General features: G+C 43.4%; 1 protein-coding gene across 1 annotated transcript; it reads left to right on the forward strand.

Annotated features, from left to right (window-relative positions):
- The first annotated feature begins 189 nt into the window (after nt 1–189).
- Nucleotides 190–13,922, forward strand: cryz (crystallin, zeta (quinone reductase)). The gene is made up of 8 exons (XM_034105324.2): nt 190–421; nt 4,384–4,536; nt 5,322–5,485; nt 6,272–6,323; nt 8,849–8,998; nt 9,937–10,038; nt 11,351–11,446; nt 13,071–13,922. The coding sequence occupies exons 1-8, from the start codon at nt 317–319 to the stop codon at nt 13,230–13,232; spliced, it is 984 nt and encodes a 327-aa protein (XP_033961215.1). The 5' UTR covers nt 190–316; the 3' UTR covers nt 13,233–13,922.
- Nucleotides 13,923–19,744: the final 5,822 nt, after the last annotated feature.

A 19,744-nucleotide genomic window follows, 5' to 3' on the forward strand; every position in this document is an offset into this window, starting at 1 on the left:
GGCTGTTAGGGAAAACATCAGGCAATATGTATTGTGAGATTATTACGTTTCTAATATAAATTGATAAATTTAAAATAATCTAAAGTTTTGGTTCTTTATTTTATTTTGTTTTTTGTTTTCTGCATAGTCTCTTGCCACATTCCAGTCCAGTTGGTGGCGGTAATGCACCTACAAGTTGGTTTGCCAACCGCCAATAAACACTAAAGAAGAAGAAGAAGAAGTAGAAACAGTAGGCCTACTCTAATAAACTCCGTTGTGTTAAGGACTGGGACGGCTGTCTTTAAAGTGTGTATACCCGTCTGTGTGTGTGTGCAGTATGTCGGCCTGCAGGCTGATGAGAGCCATCTCAGTGCGGGAGTTCGGGGCCCCGTCAGTCCTCAGGCTGACCGAGCTGCCCGTCCCTCAGCCCGGACCCGGACAGGTGAGACAGCTGCAGGGGGAAACACACCTGCACACACACCTTATTCTGTAAAAGTGACATAAGCTGTAGCTGCTTCAAACTACACTGTTATTCTGGAGTTGATGAAACACTATCTGTATGCAAACAGACTCAACGTTACCGCTCAGCATGCTTCTGTTGGGTTAAAAGGTCCCATTGCATCACACACAGTGCTTCCCCTTTACTCCACAAAATGTCAGAGGAAAATGGTGTACTTTTACTCCATTACATTTATTTAACGCAGCACGCACCCCCAACTCTGACTGACTTCCCGCGTCCCTGTGTAACTGGGAAACTGATATAATTGGATCATAAGATCGTGGTGTTTTTCCAACTTCAGCATAGGGGATAGGGATGTTTATTGAACTTCGGAACTTCAGCGCTGCTGCTTGCTTCAGTCTGTGTCTGCGTTCTTTCGCATCTGCCTGTAATCTGAGAAGGTCCCGCCTCTCTGGCTGGCTCCCGCCCGGAAAATCTTCAGTAATAGCCTATCAGATAGCGCTGTGGGCGGGACATTGCTGGTGTGAACACACACACACACACACACACACACACACACACACACACACACACACACACACACACACACACACACACACACACACACACACACACACACACACACACACACACACACACACACACACACCATTCTCCCCTGGTAGTCACACGGCTCCATAATATAACTGGCAACAATGTAAGAATGTCATGCATCGGCCTACAGTGGGAAAATGGTTGAATCTGTTGGAATAATAGAGTAAGAATATCAAATATCACTACTTGTCTTTTAAATGAAATGCTGACATTACAAAATGCATGGTTTCATACTGCAATGGCAGTGAGATCATTTTTGAGAGAAATTAAATAATGAAACGGGTGTTTAAAGGGTTAAAATCCTGACTGTGTGTGTGTGTGTGTGTGTGTGTGTGTGTGTGTGTGTGTGTGTGTGTGTGTGTGTGTGTGTGTGTGTGTGTGTGTGTGTGTGTGTGTGTGTGTGTGTGTGTGTGTGTGTGTGTGTGTGTGTTGTGTGTGTGTGTGTGTGTGTGTGTGTGTGTGTGTGTGTGTGTGTGTGTGTGTGTGTGTGTGTGTGTGTGTGGCGCCAACCCTCAAAGTCTGAGAGGGTGAGGAAGATAGTCACACAAAACAGAACAAGAATCGACAACTCGACCCTCTGCTCACTCCTTTCCTGTAAAATACAGGTCCAGCCCACACATATGCTCCATGGTGCTATAGGCATTGCACTTACCACTACAATAAGCATGTAAATGTTAATCTACAGCTCCGGCGATCCACTAGCACCCGGAGTCTCCACCTGCAGACACAGCCATCCTCATCAACTACTGTAGCATCACCTTGGATACGAGTCCAAACAACTCACAGACTGCATTGGGCGCTGATATTGGCGCCCTATGACCATCAGATCTGACGACGCTGATTGGCTGAAATTATGTTTAGGCGGCATTGTTTACAGATAGCAACAGTCAGCAATGTGTTGGCTGCTGCTGCACTGGCTGAGGGCTCCTTTCTTAGTGCCCAGACGAGAGAGGGTAATGATTAGGGATGCTCCGATCGCCAATTTCGGGGCCGATCGCCGGAATCAGTATCGGCCGATACCGATCGCCGATCCGATCGAGTGGGCGGGGCCTAAATGGAAGATTTAAACATCACTTTAAATCTTCCATTTAAAGTTATGTTTAAAACTCAGTTAATGGGGCTCATTCACTGGAGCTTCCACAAACAATCAACTTAATTATTACATTCATGATGTACATTATTCAAGTTTACATTCACTTTGGATAACACGGGAGAAATGAGCGGAAGCGCTCTCTTTTCCTCTCTCTCTCTCTCTCTCTCTCCCTCTCCTGACAGCCTGTCAGTATCTCATGCAGCTCACTGATCCAGTAATGAGTGACCCGACAGTGAAGAATACATATATTTATAACTAGTTTAGCTTGTTCCAGAGGTAGATAAAATAGATAAAATAGCTAAGTGCGTTAGGTCTAACTCTTTTGTGTTTCGTCCCGCTCACCGGTCCGGCAGGCGGAGCTGCAGGGTTTCTGCTTCACGTTGCATACCGCTATTTTACTGTCTTTTTCGGACACCTTAAAATAATGCCAGACCGGTGAAGCCATGTTGGCGAGCTTGTTTTGCCGCACACAGAGAAAAGTGTCATGTATTTTACGTCATGCGATCGGCTCTCGCGATGGGCATGTTTAGAGAGCACCGATCGATCGGTAGAGAGTGAGTATCGGCCGATCTCGATCGGTGACCGATCTCGATCGGTGACCGATCGATCGGAGCATAATGATACACGCTGCGGCCAGGCAGGAAACATGTGACTTTGCCTTTACAAACATTTGTGAAAAATGGGTCAGTATCTCATGCAGCTCACTGACCCACCCAGTAATGAGTGACCCGACAGTGAAGAATAAACATATTTATAACTAGTGTAGCTTGTTCCAGAGGTAGATAAAATAGCTACGTGTGTTAGGTCTAACTCTTAGTGAGTGTGTTGCTCCGCTCAGCGGTCCGTCACAGCAGGCGGAGCTGCAGGATTTCTGCTTCACACACGTTGCATACCGCTATTTTATTGTCATTTTCGGACACCTTAAAATACTGCCTGACCGGTGAAGCCATTTTGGCGAGCTTGTTTTGCCGCACACAGAGAAAAGTGTCATGTATTTTACATCATGTGATCGGCTCTCCTGATCGGCCTTTATAGAGAGCACCGATCGATCGTCCGAGAGTGAATATCGTCCAATAGCGATCGGCGACCGATCGATCGGAGCATCCCTAAATTCTATGCTTCCAACTTTGTGGGCAAAGTTTGGGGAAGGCCCTTTTCTGTTCCAGCATGACTGTGCCCCACAAAGCAAGGTCCACAAAGGCATGGTTGGATGAGTTTGGTGTGGAAGAACTTGACTGGCCCGCACAGAGCCCTGACCCCCACCCTATTGAACACCTTTGGGATGAACTAGAATGGAGAGCCCTCTCTTCCAAGGTCTGACCTCAAAAATGCTCTTCTGGATGAATGGGCAAGAATTCTCACGGACACACTCAAACATCTTGTAAAAAGCCTTCCCAGAAGAGTGGAAGCTGTTATAGCTGCAAAGGGGGGACCAACTTCATATTAATGCCTGTTACGATCTCACTAGGGTTGAGGAATGTAACACACACCAGAATGGAATTGGTAATCAATTATAATAGGGTTTAATGGAATAATCAACAGGTGTACAACAAAAAGGAGGACAAATGTAGCCTAAGCCAAACTAAGGAGCCAAAAGGGCACAGGTAAACTGCTAAACAAAAAGAGGACTCTAAAAGGGAGTCTAAATCCACACCTGGCTACACCGCTAATCACCGCTAATGGGGAGGCCGCTGGGAAATGCAGCTAACACAGGGAAAACCAAACACGCTACTCTAACACATATCTAAACACGCTACTCTACACACATATCTAAACACGCTACTCTACACACATAAACACACATCACACAAGTTCTGACAGTTTAACTCTAATGTGTCCACGACACAGGAGCAAGATGAATGAGATGTCTGATCGCAGCAGAGCCTCCCGAGTGATAGCCGTCTCCTGGCTTTGTAGTTATCTCCGGCAGGTGTGCACCGGCTGTACGCTGCGATTGGAGTGCGTCGGGCCCGGCGTGCTCCAATCTCAATCTTCAGGAGGCGGACCAGGAGATGGCAGCCAATCACGTCAGGGCAACCGCACAGCTCATTTACATACAACACAGAGTAACACAGTTAAGAGGACCAGGAAGACAGCGGCCGTGACAATGCCTAAGAATTTAGAATAGGATGTCATAAAAGCTCCTGTAGGTGTAATGTGTTGGTGGCCCAATTATTTTGTCTATAGTGTATGTATGTCTAAGATCTGTCGCATGTTTTCAGCTGTTGTGTCTCTCCTCACTGTCTCTCTGCTGCAGGTGTTGATCCGTGTCCATGCTTGTGGAGTGAACCCTGTGGAAACCTACATCCGGGCAGGGACATACCCCCGTAAGCCCCCCCTGCCCTACACACCGGGGACAGACGTGGCCGGGGTGGTGGACAGTGTTGGAGAAGGAGTGACTGCAGTTAAGGTCTGTGTTAAAAACAGAATCAATGGTGGATACATTTCATATTTACTTCATTTTGTTTATTGATATTGCATCCATGGCAAAATATAATGTAAATAAATACAATCATTTGAGCAGAAATGTTTAATAAATAATAAACTATAGCTGACAAATATTTAGTCTAAAATAAAAGAAGAATGTATGACAAATGAGTGTAAATAGTGTATGCACTAAAGAAAATGGGTGTAGGCCATAGACTATGATTAGGAAAGGACAGTATTGCCTGCACACAAATGAAGTAAAATGTTTTTATTCAAGCTGGATGTGCTTCACGTGCTACAGTGTCAAACATGAACACATCATGGATGAGAACCACCTTCAAAGAGCTACAGCCCCACTCCACTAGCTTATGTTGGCTAATGCTAGCTAGGACTGCTCATTATTTTATGAAAAAAAATCGTTGCCCAATAAAATGTCTGTAAACAGTGAAAAATGCCCAACTCCAAGGGCATCTCCCAATGTCCAAGGTGATGTCATAAAATGTCTTGTTCCATCAGCCTTATCTCCAAATATATTATTTTCTGAATGATATAAAACTGAGTAAATCCAATCATCTATGTTTTTAAGATGCTTAAAATAGTATTATGTCAATCAGAGCTTGGAGTGGTTTTGGACCAAAAGCATTTAAAGGTCGGTCATTGGGTTCTAACATTCGGTTAACCTGAAGACAATGTGTTTGAATTGAAGGCTGAGGGAGTTAAAGGCTCCTGGTGGATGTACAGTGAATCCATGTTCTGTGTGATGTGCAGGCAGGAGAGCGCGTGTTCACCACAGCCACAGAGTCTGGAGGCTACGCAGAGTTCAGTGTAGCAGCGGAGCAGTGTGTCCACAGACTGCCCGACGCACTGCACTTCACCCAGGGTGCAGCCATCGGGGTCCCTTACTTCACCGCCTACAGAGCTCTGGTTCACAAGTAAGCCCTGCAGCGCTGTGGCCCTGGCTGCTGGGTCTGGCTCTCACCCGGCATCACTTTTAGCTGATGACATGTTCTTTTGAAGTATCCTTCAACTGCATCGTTTCCACACATCTCCAACTTCCTTACCTTAGGTCATTTCTGTGAATTCACATATTTAATTTCAAGTTGTTCATTTCCGTGATGTGATAAACTCTGAAACGTTTTCAGAAGTTTATAACTCTTTTTGACCCCGTCTTTAAACCCTGATATTTCAAGATATATATGTTATGTTAGGTAAAATGTTAGCAGGAATATAAGTTGCCACACAATTATGATTGTGTATCATCATAACATTAAAGTAGCCCTATTATTCTCATTTTCAGGTTCATATTTGTATAGGACTGAGGGGATACAGAGAGGAGGTCTGATTAAAGACTCCTGCGGAACTACACTTTTATTCCATAGACGTTAGGACTGCAGGATTTGGAAACAATTACACATTTTGATTATTTTAAAGGGGGCCCATTCTGCTCATTTCACTGCATACTTTGACAGTTTGATCAGAATTCCAAACAGAGATTAACAGTGTGTTGGAGACTGTTGGGAGCACTTGGGGGATGCAGAGCAGCAGGCGATCAGTCCCATGCACTCCTGTCAGGATAGACCAGCTAGTATGAAACAGGATTTTAATAAGGTTACTAAATATATCTTTATGAAACGGACTAAAGCTTTTTGGTTTTAACCTTCGTGTTGGTTTATTTGAAATGAATGAAATGTCTCTAACTGCTGTGCTGTGTGTTGCAGAGCTCACACCCAACCTGGAGAGACCGTCCTCATCCACGGAGCCAGTGGGGGGGTACGATGGTTTCTTTCCTTTAACTTGTCTTTTAATTTGTTAACATTTAACAAACTATGAATGTGTCATACCCACTTAACGGGAAGAAACTCAGCTTTCAGAGAATATTAACCATTTTTAGCTAAACGAAACACAAGGGTAATACCCACGGCTCTGAATTAGCCCTGAGCGAGCTTAGCACGGAACTCACGGTAGAAATACTTTATTACTTTTTATCAGATCTGCACAAGCAAGATATCAGATTAAAGCTGAGATTCCACAGATTCTAGAGGTATCGCGGCAGCAAAGGCAAACCCAGACAACACACCACGTAGCTTTACTGATCCAAAACGGCAAATATGTCTTACCTTTGCTGTTTTTCTGATCAAAAGTTGTGTTTAATGGCATTAAAACGATGAAAACGCTGCTGAAGGTTAATCCAATGTGTCTGTGTGTCCCTTTGAAATGATTACTGATAATCCATCATAACATTTATGTCATCAAGAGTGTGAGAGCTGTAACCCAGCTTCCGGTTTTGGGCATGCTGGCTGCACATCACTCTCATTCACCAATGGTAATGTTTAGATGGATTTAGGAACTTCCCCTTAATTCTATTGGCTCTAACGGTTCAAAAGTGGTGTCAATCACCAAAATCGACCGATGGGTTCCAGAGATATGGCAAATCCACCCAAATCACCCCAGAGGTGTTTTTTTTTCTAAACCTCTCTAAAAAGGTCACTTGTTTTGCATCATTCTTGATACAGGGTACTTATTGTTATAGTTTGGATTCCTAAAGCTTTTAGTCTACTATCCCATCATTCAAAGGTGGTTGTCACTATAAGTGAACCAGTGGCCATGGTCCCTCCTCTAGTCCCAACTCAAGTCCCTACTCAATTCCCTTCTCAAGTCCCCTCTCTAGTCCCTCCTCTAGTCCCTTCACAAGTCCCTTCTTTCGTCCCTTCTCTAGTCCCTTCTCTAGTCCCCTCTCCAGTCCCTCCTCTGGTCCCTTCTCTAGTCCCTTCTCTAGTCCCTTCTCTAGTCCCCTCTCCAGTCCCTTCCCTAGACCCTTCTCTAGTCCCTTCTCTAGTTCCTCCTCTAGTCCCTTCCCAAGTCCCTTCTTTAGTCCCTTCTCTAGTCCCCTCTCAAGTCCCCTCTCGAGTCCCCTCTCTAATCCCAACTCAAGTCTCTTCTCAAGTCTCTTCTCTAGTCCCTTCTCGAGTCCCCTCTCGAGTTCCCTCTCTAGTCCCAACTCAAGTCCCCTCTCTAGTCCCTTCTCTAGTCCCTTCTTTAGTCCCTTCTCTAGTCCCTTCTCAAGACCCCTCTCTTACGGATTAATATGCAAACAAGTAATGGGATTTTTTTTTACTATGTTCAATCTGAATTTACTTTAAAATAAAAACATCTATATTGATTCTAAATGTTCTACATCCAACTCACAGGTGTATCATTGCTTTGAGAAAATAAATTATTAATTTACCCCTTTTTAGAAGTGAAGATATCGTCATTTGTTCTGGGCATGTCATTTTCGAGCCTAAAACCTGAAAAACAGAATGACCTTGGCTTGACCGATTTGGACAATTGTGGAGTGGTTTTGGGGGTTATTGAGGATGCTGAATGCATTTCGAAATTCAGGATAAAAAATTGCAGTTTTAACCAGAAAGTGTCCATGTTTTTATTCATTTCACATATCCAATAGATTCAACATCAACTCATGGTAGTCAAAATCAGCCCACCCGGAGTACAAATATGGCCCCTTTCTGGTTTAAACTGTTTTTCATCCTCAACAACCCCGACAACATCTCCAAAACTGTCCAAATCGGTCAAGCCATATTTGACTTTTTGGTCTGCATAGGCTTTCATCAATCAACCAATCAATGTTTATTTATATAGCCCAATATCACACATGTTACATTTGTCTCAGTGGACTTCACAGTTTGTACAGAATATCAGTATGACAATACGACACCCTCTGTCCTTAGACCCTCACATCGTACAAGGAAAAACTTCCCAGAGAAAACCCCACAGTTTAATGCTAATTAACGCAACTTTAGCTAACTTTGCAAATTGCCCAACATATGCAAGTTATCATCCGGCAGTTTCTATGTGATGGGGACCCCTACTATACATTTCTATCATAAGACTTTGGGCTACTCAACATTTTTGGGTTCACTATGATGACAACTAGACTGTTACACGTGTAGAGTAGACTGGTTAAGCAGGTCAATCCCACTTAGGAAATAAGCAAGAAGTTACAGACTCCTTGAGCCAGACAATTTTCCATGGATTATGAAAGAACCCTCTTAATGTGTAAATCCCATTTGGACTAGTACTTTTCTAATTTAACACAGAGTCTCAAAGGAACAGTCTCCCATGTGAAACAAGTCATTTACAATGTTTATCCATTCTCCCTTTGTTGGAGCTTCTTTCACAAGCCATATTTAATCATTGCCTTTTGCCAGCTATCAGTAATATCTAAAGAAGATCCTGGACATTACATTTGACTGGTATTTCAGTCAGCAATTTCTTTTCACTTTCTGTGTGTGTAGGTCGGCGTGGCAGCGTGCCAGCTGTCCCGGGCTCTGGGTCTCAGGGTGTTGGGGACGGCAGGGACCCCGGAGGGGATGAAGCTGGCCCTCAACAACGGCGCTCACCTGGCCTTTAATCACAGAGAGGAGGGCTACACACACAAGATCATGGTACACACACACACACACACACACACACACACACACACACACACACACACACACACACACACACACACACACACACACACACACACACACACACACACACACACACACACACACACACACACACACACACACGCGCTCACACACACGCGCTCACACAGAAACACCAAAAGGACGGGAAGTAGTCATGAATGGATCTCATGGAGCATTTGAACATCTATAACCCAGATTCACAGAGAGAAAGCGCATGTTGGTTCTGTCAGTTGTTGTCGTGGTGTTGCATAATTATAAACTCTGTATTTAAGTGTGTGTTTGTTTATTTTAAAATACTTGTATTGGTTTTTAAAGCTCTTAATGTTCCTGGGCCAGCTATTTATCGGATTTGCTTTTAACCTATAGCCCTTTAGAACAAGTGGTGCTCACTGCAGAGCCATAACCACCTTTAGCTCTAGCTCCAGAGAGTTGGAGCTAGAGGTTATGGCTCTGCAGTGAGCACCCTCTCCTCTCGAACCCTCAGGTGTCTTTTAATCCTACCAGAAGTCAAACAAAGACCCTCGGTGAGGCGTCTCTTCATTGTCACGGCCCGCCACTGTGGAACAGCCTCCCACAGGACCTAGGGCTGCGGGAGCAAACTCAAGACCCAGCTTTTTAATTTGGCTTTAAACTGAATTGTATTTTATTCTTATTTTATTGTAATGTTATTCCTTTTTATTATTTTTATTTAGTTGTATTATTATTTCTTTCCTGTTTTATTCAGTCCTGCGTTGGTACTAGTGTTCTTTTAATCACAAAGATATGTGTTACTCTGGTTATGGGGATATATTATTGTTATTTGTTTTTGTAAAGTGTGTATGTGTTTGGTTTGTTGAGCACTTTGAGTTACCTTTGTGTATGAAAAGTGCTATATAAATAAAGTTTTGATTTGTGCGTGTGTGTTGCAGGAAGCCACAGAGGGCCGAGGCGTGGATGTGATATTAGAGATGCTGTCCAATGTGAACCTCAGTAAAGACCTGCAGATGGTGGCCTATGGAGGGCGAGTCACCGTGAGTAGGTCTGCACCATGGCTCTAAAGAGAGAACTGGGTACGGCGATGGAGGCGGCGCCTCGTTCATTCATGAGAGCTGCTCAGTGGCCATGAAGTCAAAATGGCCTGCCGCTCACGAGAGCAAAGCGTCTCTAATGACCCGTTATGCTGCCTCTCGAGAGCAGAAGTACCAGTATGTGCGCTCTAGGGCTGCTCCCAATTAGTCTATTAAATGTTAGTCGGCGGAAAAAGTATTTGTCGCCAACATTTTCATTGGTCAATTAGTACAAAATAAATTTAAAAAAAAGCTCCGTGCGCTGCATGTGCTATGAGCGTCAGCCGGAAATCCCCTCACACTTCATTCAGAGCTGTGCCTGGTCATTGAGTTAATTTGGTTGGCTAGGAAATCCAAAGTGTGGATCCTTCTGAGCGAGTAAAGGACGAGCAAACTACGACGGCAAAAAGTAGAGCTAGAGCGAAATGTTCCGTGTGTGTCCTCGCTGCTTGTTCACACACACAATAAGAATCCTTACCGGAGCTTCTGCTGTTCACTCCGCTGCGTCCGTGCGCCGTGACTCTCATGCGCTCTCTACATTTAATTTATATTTCAAAGTTCATTATTACAGTTTTATTTTATGTGTAGCACAACGTACCATGCTGTTATAACAACGCTCTTTATCAGCCTTTGAAACCGAAACGATTTTGGGGGGGGGGAACACAAATATTTATATTTAGAATCATAATATATCATAAACGTGCGACGATTAGTCGACTAATCGCCTTAATTGACGACTATTCGTCGACTAGAAAAATCTTTAGTCGGGGGCAGCCCTAGTGCGCTCGGAGCATGCGCACTGGAGTTTCCCTTAAGCCCTGCCTCCGGTCTCCCGCTCTCTGTCAGTCAGATGAATGGAGAGAGAATTACGCTGGATTCTGCTTTTAGCGCATTTGACACATTTGAAACCCTAATGATTGAAGTAAGGGCTATACAACTGTTCGTATGGGGTAGTTTGTTTAGTTGAAAAAAATATCCGCAGATTTAGAGACGTCACTTTCCCAATGTAAGTCAATCAGAAAAAGTAGAAGATAGTAAGAATCCAGGAATGTTTTGTATTTATGTATTGCTTGTTTAGCTATTGCTTGTGTTTTTCACTATACAGGATGCACGTTGGTGTCAGACAGCTGAGTTAGTCAGCACTGCAAACTGGATTTTCCAGTTTCTGAGTTTCATAGAGATTTGCAAACTGTCCAGTGTTAGTACAGCTACTGTACTGTCATGTCATTTGTTCCGGTGTGTCTCAAACTTCATCTGTTTTCCTCTTTTGTTTAAGGTGATTGGCTGCAGAGGCTCCATAGAGATCAACCCCAGAGACACCATGGCTAAAGAGAGCTGCATCATGGGAGTGGCTCTTTCCTTCGCTACACCGGTACAGAGCAGTGACATCACACAGCCATGTTTTAAACCTCATGTCCACTGCAAGCTACAGCTATAGTCCCCCATGGAACAGCTGTTTGGTTCTTCATATTCATGAGTTGGAGACATGTTGCTGAGCCAATGCAAGGATCCGAGCTTTGTTTTGGGTTGAACATGATGTCACACCTGATCAGCTGTGACCCTACATGGGACAACTAAGAATCCTGCTTACAGTATATAGACTGCTTTCTATTTACAGCTGAGAACGAAAATACCTTTTACCAAACGTAGGTTAAAACGAGCAGAACCGTGCCTTAGAAATTAGTAAACATTTCGGAGCCTATTGATGGTATCTGGACTGTTTGAAAAAAGGAACATATAATGACATGTTTAAACACCAGTACGGGTTAGAAGCGTCCCCTTTAGGTATCGGCTCAGCTAACTCAAAAACCTTGACTGAATGTCAGTGCAATGGAACTGACATTCAGTTATTGGTTTAAATGTACAGTTAAGACAACATGACAACAACAACGTATTCTGAAAACCAGACCAACGCACAGCAACACAAAGTTATATGAGTAAAATAATACATCAACAATATCCAAGCAAGCAACACAACTCAGCCAAGCAATCTTGATTCTGTTTAGTTTGACACTTGGTGACAGCTAGCAGCATTAGGATATACATGTAGTACACAGCATACATGACGTAGGTACACGTTAGTAACATGCTGATAGGACACAGCAAACATCAGACATGCAGCACAGAGGAAACTATTAAAGATTGCAAATTATTCTAACATTCCTTTATATATTTCATAGTTTCCAAAGGCTTGTAAAGCTTAGCATGTGACAAAGGGCAGGACAAGGGACAGGTTAGCTACAAGGGTTCATCAATAACTTGCCTACGCAAAACCAAAAATGAACCAACCGAGTCGTGCCGTTTATGATGACAACATTTCGCTGGGTTTAAATCCAGATAAGGCAAAAGCACATATATCCTTCACTCAAGGAGAAGTACAGATACTCGTGTTTAAAAATACTCTGGCAAAGGTTGAAGTACAGACTAAACCTTTTTACTCAAGTAAAAGTAAAGAAGTATGGGCTGAAGTAAAAAGCAGAAGAGACCAGCTGGTCACTGGACCTCACTTTATAGAACATTAAAGAACTTCTATTTCAAATTGTATTATTGTCAGTGCTAGCAGTTGTCTTGCTGATCCTGCCTTGCTCCATTGAAATACCTTCGTAGGATACCAGTAGTTTCTTCCTGCTGACTGCCAGCGTTGGCACAGCTCTCATTGGTCCCTTTTTCTTTCGAGAGGACCAGGACAAAATTAAAATAGGCGCTCAATGACTAAATCATAATGATCACACCACCAAATGCAGATTCAAACTAAATCCTGTTTTGAAAATGTGAATAGAAGAGAGTACAGGTATGTGTGTTAGAAATGTTAGGAGTAAAAGTCAAAAGTTATGATATATATTGTGGAGTATAGTACTGATACCAGAAAAATCTACTTAAGTAAATTAGCGAAGTATTTGTACTTCACTATTTCCCACCTCTGTTTCTATCCTACTTGCATCTGAAAGGCTGTCACACGGTTTATTGGAACATGTCTGATGTACTTCCTGTTTCAGGCGGAGAGCCGGCAGTGTGCGGCGCTGCTGTCGGCGGGGGGGGAGGCTGGCTGGCTGCGGCCCGTCGTCGGCTCTCAGGTACCGCTAGACCAGGCCCCCCAGGCACACCATGACATCATCCAGTGTCCCGGGGCTGCTGGGAAGATCGTCCTGACCATGTGATGAGGAGACCACCATAAAGAGGAGGGGCTTACTACATCAATGATATTATCCGGTTACATTACGCTTAAAATAATGACTGGAGATCACCTTTTGAAATGAGAACTAATGTCCTCATTTATCATTACTGCCTCTTTGTAAATCATGAGCACTAGAATATGTGGAGGATCGCTGTTGAACTTTTTAAAACATCAGTTAATCATTAATGATAACATGACCTAAGAATCAACATTTCATCAGAAATGTGACTATATAACAATGAGGTTTGAAAGACTCTTGAGAAGATGGATCACAATACATACATAAAAAAAAGAATCCTCAGGCCAGCAGGCCACTTAACAGGCCAGGCCATCGGGAAACCTCCCGGTCCTCCAGATGGCAAGTCCGGGCCTGTCCCCCCCCCCCCCCCCTCTTGTCGCTACAATGAGGGAAATAAATTACAGGCCAAAAGTTTTATTTAAAAGTATTAAAAGTAAGCAGAGGACACCAAACCAACTGAGACCTGTCTGTCCGCTGCATCGACAACACACATACACTTAAACACTGTACAACACACACACCTACACACTGTACCATACACACACCCAGCGCCGTGCAGTCAGGGGAGGCAGAGCCTCACCTGTCATACTCCAATGTAACGGAAAACAACTAAAGAAAAACTAAATAGTAATAATAATAAAATGTCTCCACTGATCTGTGTTGTAAGTGTGATTTCTGTATGATTCCAATCGCTTTTTATAGTCAAAATCAGCAAATTGGCCGAACTCCGCTACAACTACATGGGAGCGATGAGGAGTGAGGCAGGGATGAGCTCTGCCTCACGTAAGCCCACAGTAACTGGCTGGAGCGCGGGCACTAATGTAGCGCAGGCATTTATTTTGTGAGCACGCTCAAGCCAGTTACTGTGGGGTGAGGTGAGGCACAGATGAGCTCTGCCTCACCTCAGAATGCGTCACTCCACAGAAACTGGCTGGAAAGCGGGCCCTAAGCGCATGCCTGCACCATCTCACTGTATGTCACCAATGTAATGTTTGTAGATCCCTTTATTACATTTATCCTCGCCATCCATATTCTCTAAATAACTTATTTCACGTATATATGATATTTAGGCCCGCTGGTCTCATCATACAACGGCAATGAAAAAAGCACCTGGAGAGGCAGCCATAACCTCTGCCGCACTGAAGGGGCGCACGTGAGCCCACAGGTTCTTGTTGCTACTGTTATTCTACGCAGAGACGGTAGACGCAAACAACAAGCTAGACTTTTGAACCTAGAGGAAGATAAGGAGGACTTTTACAAAAATGGAATGGAGATTGTTGTCCAGAAGGATAGCATCTTCAAGTCAAGGTAAGACCACAATTGTAATGAACATGGGATTTTACTAAGAAAGAACAATCCAATATTTAGATTGTGGGTATCCTTTTGTTGAACAGTCTGTTTAAAATGAATCGAAGCATCAGACTAAAAAAGCTTTTGAAAATAACCGAACATTTCGATTAAGGTCAAAATATAATATTTGTAAATCTGACTCTGAAAGAGTCAGTGCCTCACCAGCCATGAACCTCACTGGACACTACACATCATTCTTTTAAACATAACACATTTTTGTATTGGTATGTTACTTTTGAATAAAAACAACCAAATGGTCAGAGACACAAAAGCCCTTATAATAATAATCAATTCAATTCAAAGCCTTTATTTATCCAGGTGAAATCCCATTGAGATCAATGATCTCTTTTTCAAGGGAGACCTGTAGCAGTAGGTTCCACATGAAGACATACAAACATAAACAACAGAACAACAAAAGGACAATAATAATAATAATGATATATAACAAATTAATAAAAAATAAACCAAATTATTTTTTAAACAGATAAAATAACAACAACGACAGACATAATGTTTTCATCGCTGTTACTGTTTCCAAAGATCTGATGAGGTGTGTGTTGGTCACACAGATACTGGCAGTGTACAGGTTACATTTATTTTATTTAATCGTGTATTTGAAGAGAGATAATGCATATTGATGAACATTTAAAACAAATAATGCTTTAAAATGTAAACATGCCGGATTTTAGCTTTGAGCTCATTTCCATCCAAAGTCCCTCACATACAACATATAAGAACATGACATATAAATAGCAAAAATAATACATGATATGCAGAAAGAGCAAGAGCAGCATACAAGCATTAACCACATGGCAGTACAATGTAGCAGCTACAACATATTAAGTGCAGGAGAAGATACAAGAGCTACATAAAGTGCAAGAGGAGATACCCCTGTGTTTAAGTGCATTTAGCGGTGATTACAGGTCTGTTTGTTTCTCAACCATTCTTTGAGTTGACCTTTAACACTGTTCAGAGCGGGTCAATGAAGGCTCGATAATCAGCTCACGGCATAAAGGTGTAAGCAGGCCAAGCAGAGTCCTGCACGGGTCTGCTTTTCAAGACCCGCTCCCGCCCCACACCCGCGACGTGCAATATCGAACCCGCCCCGCTACCCGCACATATTACCAATTAGTTCCGCAACCCGACCCGACCCGTTGGCACAAGATCCACAACCCGACCCGAACCCGCATAGCCTATGAGCAGTGAAAACGTGCAATTATTAATACACGCAGTTGCATATTTGTCTCAAAAAGCGTGGGATGTTGGTTATTTTCTCCATCTAGGTAGGATGACATCAAAAGCCTCCCAGACGTTGGATTTCGCTCTTGAGGAAGTGTTATATAAGTGTTATACTCGCTAGAGAGCTTCACCTTTAGAATGTGGCGCGCACAGCAGCAGATTGATGCGCTGCACAGGTTATGATTATGCGCGGTCCCGCGGGGGAGAGGTCTGAGGATTTAAACATTAAACTAAATTATTATTATTTTTAATATATTTATTATGCAATACCCGTGACCCGACCCGCATCATCTTTGTTTTACAGAACCGAAGCCGGAAAAAAGCGTTATACCACCCGCGAATCACCTTTTTTGCGGGTCACCCGTCGGGTACCCGACCCGATGCAGGACTCTTGGGTAAAGTGCTATTTGTATAAGTGGATGGTAGACCTAACATCCTCTAGGGGGGTCCGGGGGCATGGTCCCACTCCTTGAGAGGGAACTTGAGAGGAGGCTTGAGAGGGGACTTGAGAGGTGACTTGAGAGGGGACTCGAGAGAGGACTTGAGAGAGGACTTGAGAAGAGACTCGAGAGGGGACCTGAGAGGGAACTCGAGAGGAGACTTGAGAGGTGACTTGAGAGGGGACTAGAGAGGAAACTTGAGAGAGGACTTTTGTCGGTCGGTAGGCCGACAGGACACGGGGAGCTGGGGTCGGCCGGAATGCCGACAGGACACGAGGGGCTGGAGTGGGCCGAACCACAGACATGACACGGGGAGCTGGAACTGGTGTCGGCCGGAGAGCCAACAGGAGACGAGGAGCTGGAGTCGGCCGGAGAGCCAGTACTGATGCCATGATGTACCCGGAAGAATCAAATGGACAGTGACGTATCTCCAACGAGGCGTTTTGGGGAGGTATTTTCTGTTTTAGAGTTTTACTCCCTACAGGGTGTACTTTGAGGGTTTTGACTCTGCACACCGTTTACATGCATAAAAACCTTCATAACACACAAGGGGACGGGCAATAACCGGAAAAGCATGACATGTCACCTTTAAGAGTTTTTAAGCTTTACCCAGCTGTTTTGGTGCTATTAGATTTAACTGCTGCCTTTGACACTGTGGATCATAGTATCCTGTTGTCACGGCTTGAACAGTCCGCAGGCATTACAGGCTCTGCTCTTGCATGGTTTAGGTCTTATTTGACGGACCGTAGCTTCTCAGAGAAGTTAGGTGTCTTCTCCTCTGCCAAAGCCCCTCTTACCTGTGGGGTTCCCCAAGGCTCGATTCTGGGCCCCATCCTTTTTCTATTGTACATACTGCCCCTAGGTTCAATTCTTACAAAACATAATATCCCCTTCCATTGTTATAATGATGATGAGGTCGGCCCAGACCCTGGGGTTTTTTAAATCAACACTTAAAACTCACTTTTTCTCTTTGGCTTTTGTTTAATTATCTATTTATTCATTTAGTTCTTTATTTATTCATTTAGTTCTTTATTTTAATATGTATAACATAACATAGGATTTCATAAAGTATTTTTAAAATAGTTTATACATTATTCAAATATAGGAATAGTAGATAGGATTACTTAAAATATAGTACCTTTATATTTCATATTTTTCCCCTTTAGACCCTTGTGGTTTATTCTTAAAAATCCTTACCCTTACACACCCCCCATTTTCCCTCTGCTGGTCTATGGCCTTGTCGAGGTTAACGGGGTACAGAGTCGCTTAGATAAGCGGGGGAGTTCATCTGACCAAGAGATAGGTTGTTGTGCTCCCTATCTCTGTTTCTTATCCTATATCTAATAGAACTGCTCGGGTCTTGATAGATTGAGTGGGGAAGTTCATGAGATCTTTTTAGAGGGTTATCAAGAATAACTTTTATCCAATGACCTTTTCCCTCTCTGTCTGTGTCTGTGTATTCTCTTGTTCCGATTAACCCAGCCAAATCTTTTTTCTCGTTTTGTATCTATATCTACGCCGGGAACCGGAGTCGAGGCTGATCCTCTTGCTGTAGTCCTGTGTCTTGGATCCTCTATCCTGAGTTCTGGATTAATTCGTGGACTTCGGGTCGTGGCTGAACCTGTCTCTGCGGCAGTGGCGAGCCGTGACTTTTATACCTAGTCCCTCTGACCCCAACCCCTTCCCTCAAGTTATTACGTCACAGCGTATACTTCAGCGGAATATCAAAACAACGACACGGGGTGCAAAACGCATCAATGAAAGCGACCCTCTACCACACAAAACAACACCTGTAAATAACCCTATTTGTGTTCTTTGAAATTGAAAAGGATATTGCATTGTGTTTGTTACTTTCGTTGCAGTTGTATGTCTTAAGTGTAATTTGGCATGCTTTTATTTTGAAGGCGAGTTAATGCTGTTGACAGGAAGTTGTTGTTGCTATGGAAACAAGAATAGTTTCACAGCGGGCGGAACTTGTCATAAAGTCCGCGATAATAACACCCACCCATTTAGAGGGAAGATATGATTGGTCAATTGTACTGTCATTTGACATTACTCTCGTTCAGTTACTATAGCTGGCCCTCTGTGAGTTCATAGCTGGACCGCCTGGACGTCCAACAGCTCCTCTCTTCACAGACTCGCAGAGATGAGCTTCTTTCATGTAACCCTTCACATTCCAACAGAAACTGAATAGGCAGATTCAAAGGATTTATTTCTTTGGAAATGTTATTTTAAATACAATTAAATCAAGTTATTTTGATAAAACTAATGAAAAATATAACCCAAAAAAAATATTAAACAAAATATTAAAAAAATAAAATATTTTGTAATGTTTTTAAATATTATTTTGCAGAATATCTTAGGCCCTCACAGAGGGCCTAGAGGGCCCTGACGGCTCGCCACTGCTCTGCGGTCCTGCAGTGTCTTGTCATGCTGCTTCCCTGATGGCTTCCACAGGATTGTAGCTGACATCCTCGTGGATTCATCTTCTTATTACAGACACATGCATTTCCTAACATTCGGTCTATATGCTGTAAAATGTATTATCTCTTCGATTTACACACGGCATCTATTGCACGTCTGTCCGTCCTGGGAGAGGGATCCCTCCTCTGTTGCTCTCCCTGAGGTTTCTCCCATTTTTTCCCCTTAAACTGTGGGTTTTCTTTGGAAGTTTTTCCTTGTACAATGTGAGGGTCTAAGGATAGAGGGTGTCGTTTTTCTCATACTGATATTCTGAACAATCTGTGCTGTTGTATTTGCTGTAAAGTGTCTAGACTGTAGGCTATTTTTATTTTATGTACAGCACTTTGGCTCGACCAAAAATCGTTTATAAATATGTTATATAAATAAAACTTGATTTGATTTGGGTCTCCTTCTCTTGGGAGCCTTTTGGAGACTCCGTGGACCTCCAAAAGACAGACGAGACCCATCAAAATCGTTCTCGAAAGAAGCTATGTTGGGAACTGTGGCAGGCAGGGGCTTAGCATGCCTGGGGCTAGCAGGCCGGGAAACACATGTCTGGAGGAAGTCCATAATCCAGCCAGGTAAGAACTTCACTAACCCTGGTTTCTCTGTTGCCCTCTGGTACGCCTCTGCCAGGGCAGCCCTCTTTTGCTCCGCACTGGTTGCTCCTCTCCATTCACCATAGCTGCAAGCCAGCAAGTAGGTAAATTAATATAACTCCACTTCAAATGGATCATCTGCTGGGTCCATATGTGGTTGGTTCGTAACTGTTACTGTTGAGTGACGGATGCAGGACCCAAATGCACATAACTCTGATTAACCTTTATTTCAAGGATAATGAAAATAACTTGGACAAAACAGAACACTCACCGGTGAACTCGGTCACAACAAAAGACGAACCAACACTGAACACAGGAAGAGACAAGACTAAATACAGGGAGGGGTAATCACAGGACGAGAAACAGCCGGGAGGAAAAACACGGG

This window comes from Pseudochaenichthys georgianus, chromosome 17 (genome assembly GCF_902827115.2).
Source record: "Pseudochaenichthys georgianus chromosome 17, fPseGeo1.2, whole genome shotgun sequence".
NCBI lineage: Eukaryota > Metazoa > Chordata > Actinopteri > Perciformes > Channichthyidae > Pseudochaenichthys > Pseudochaenichthys georgianus.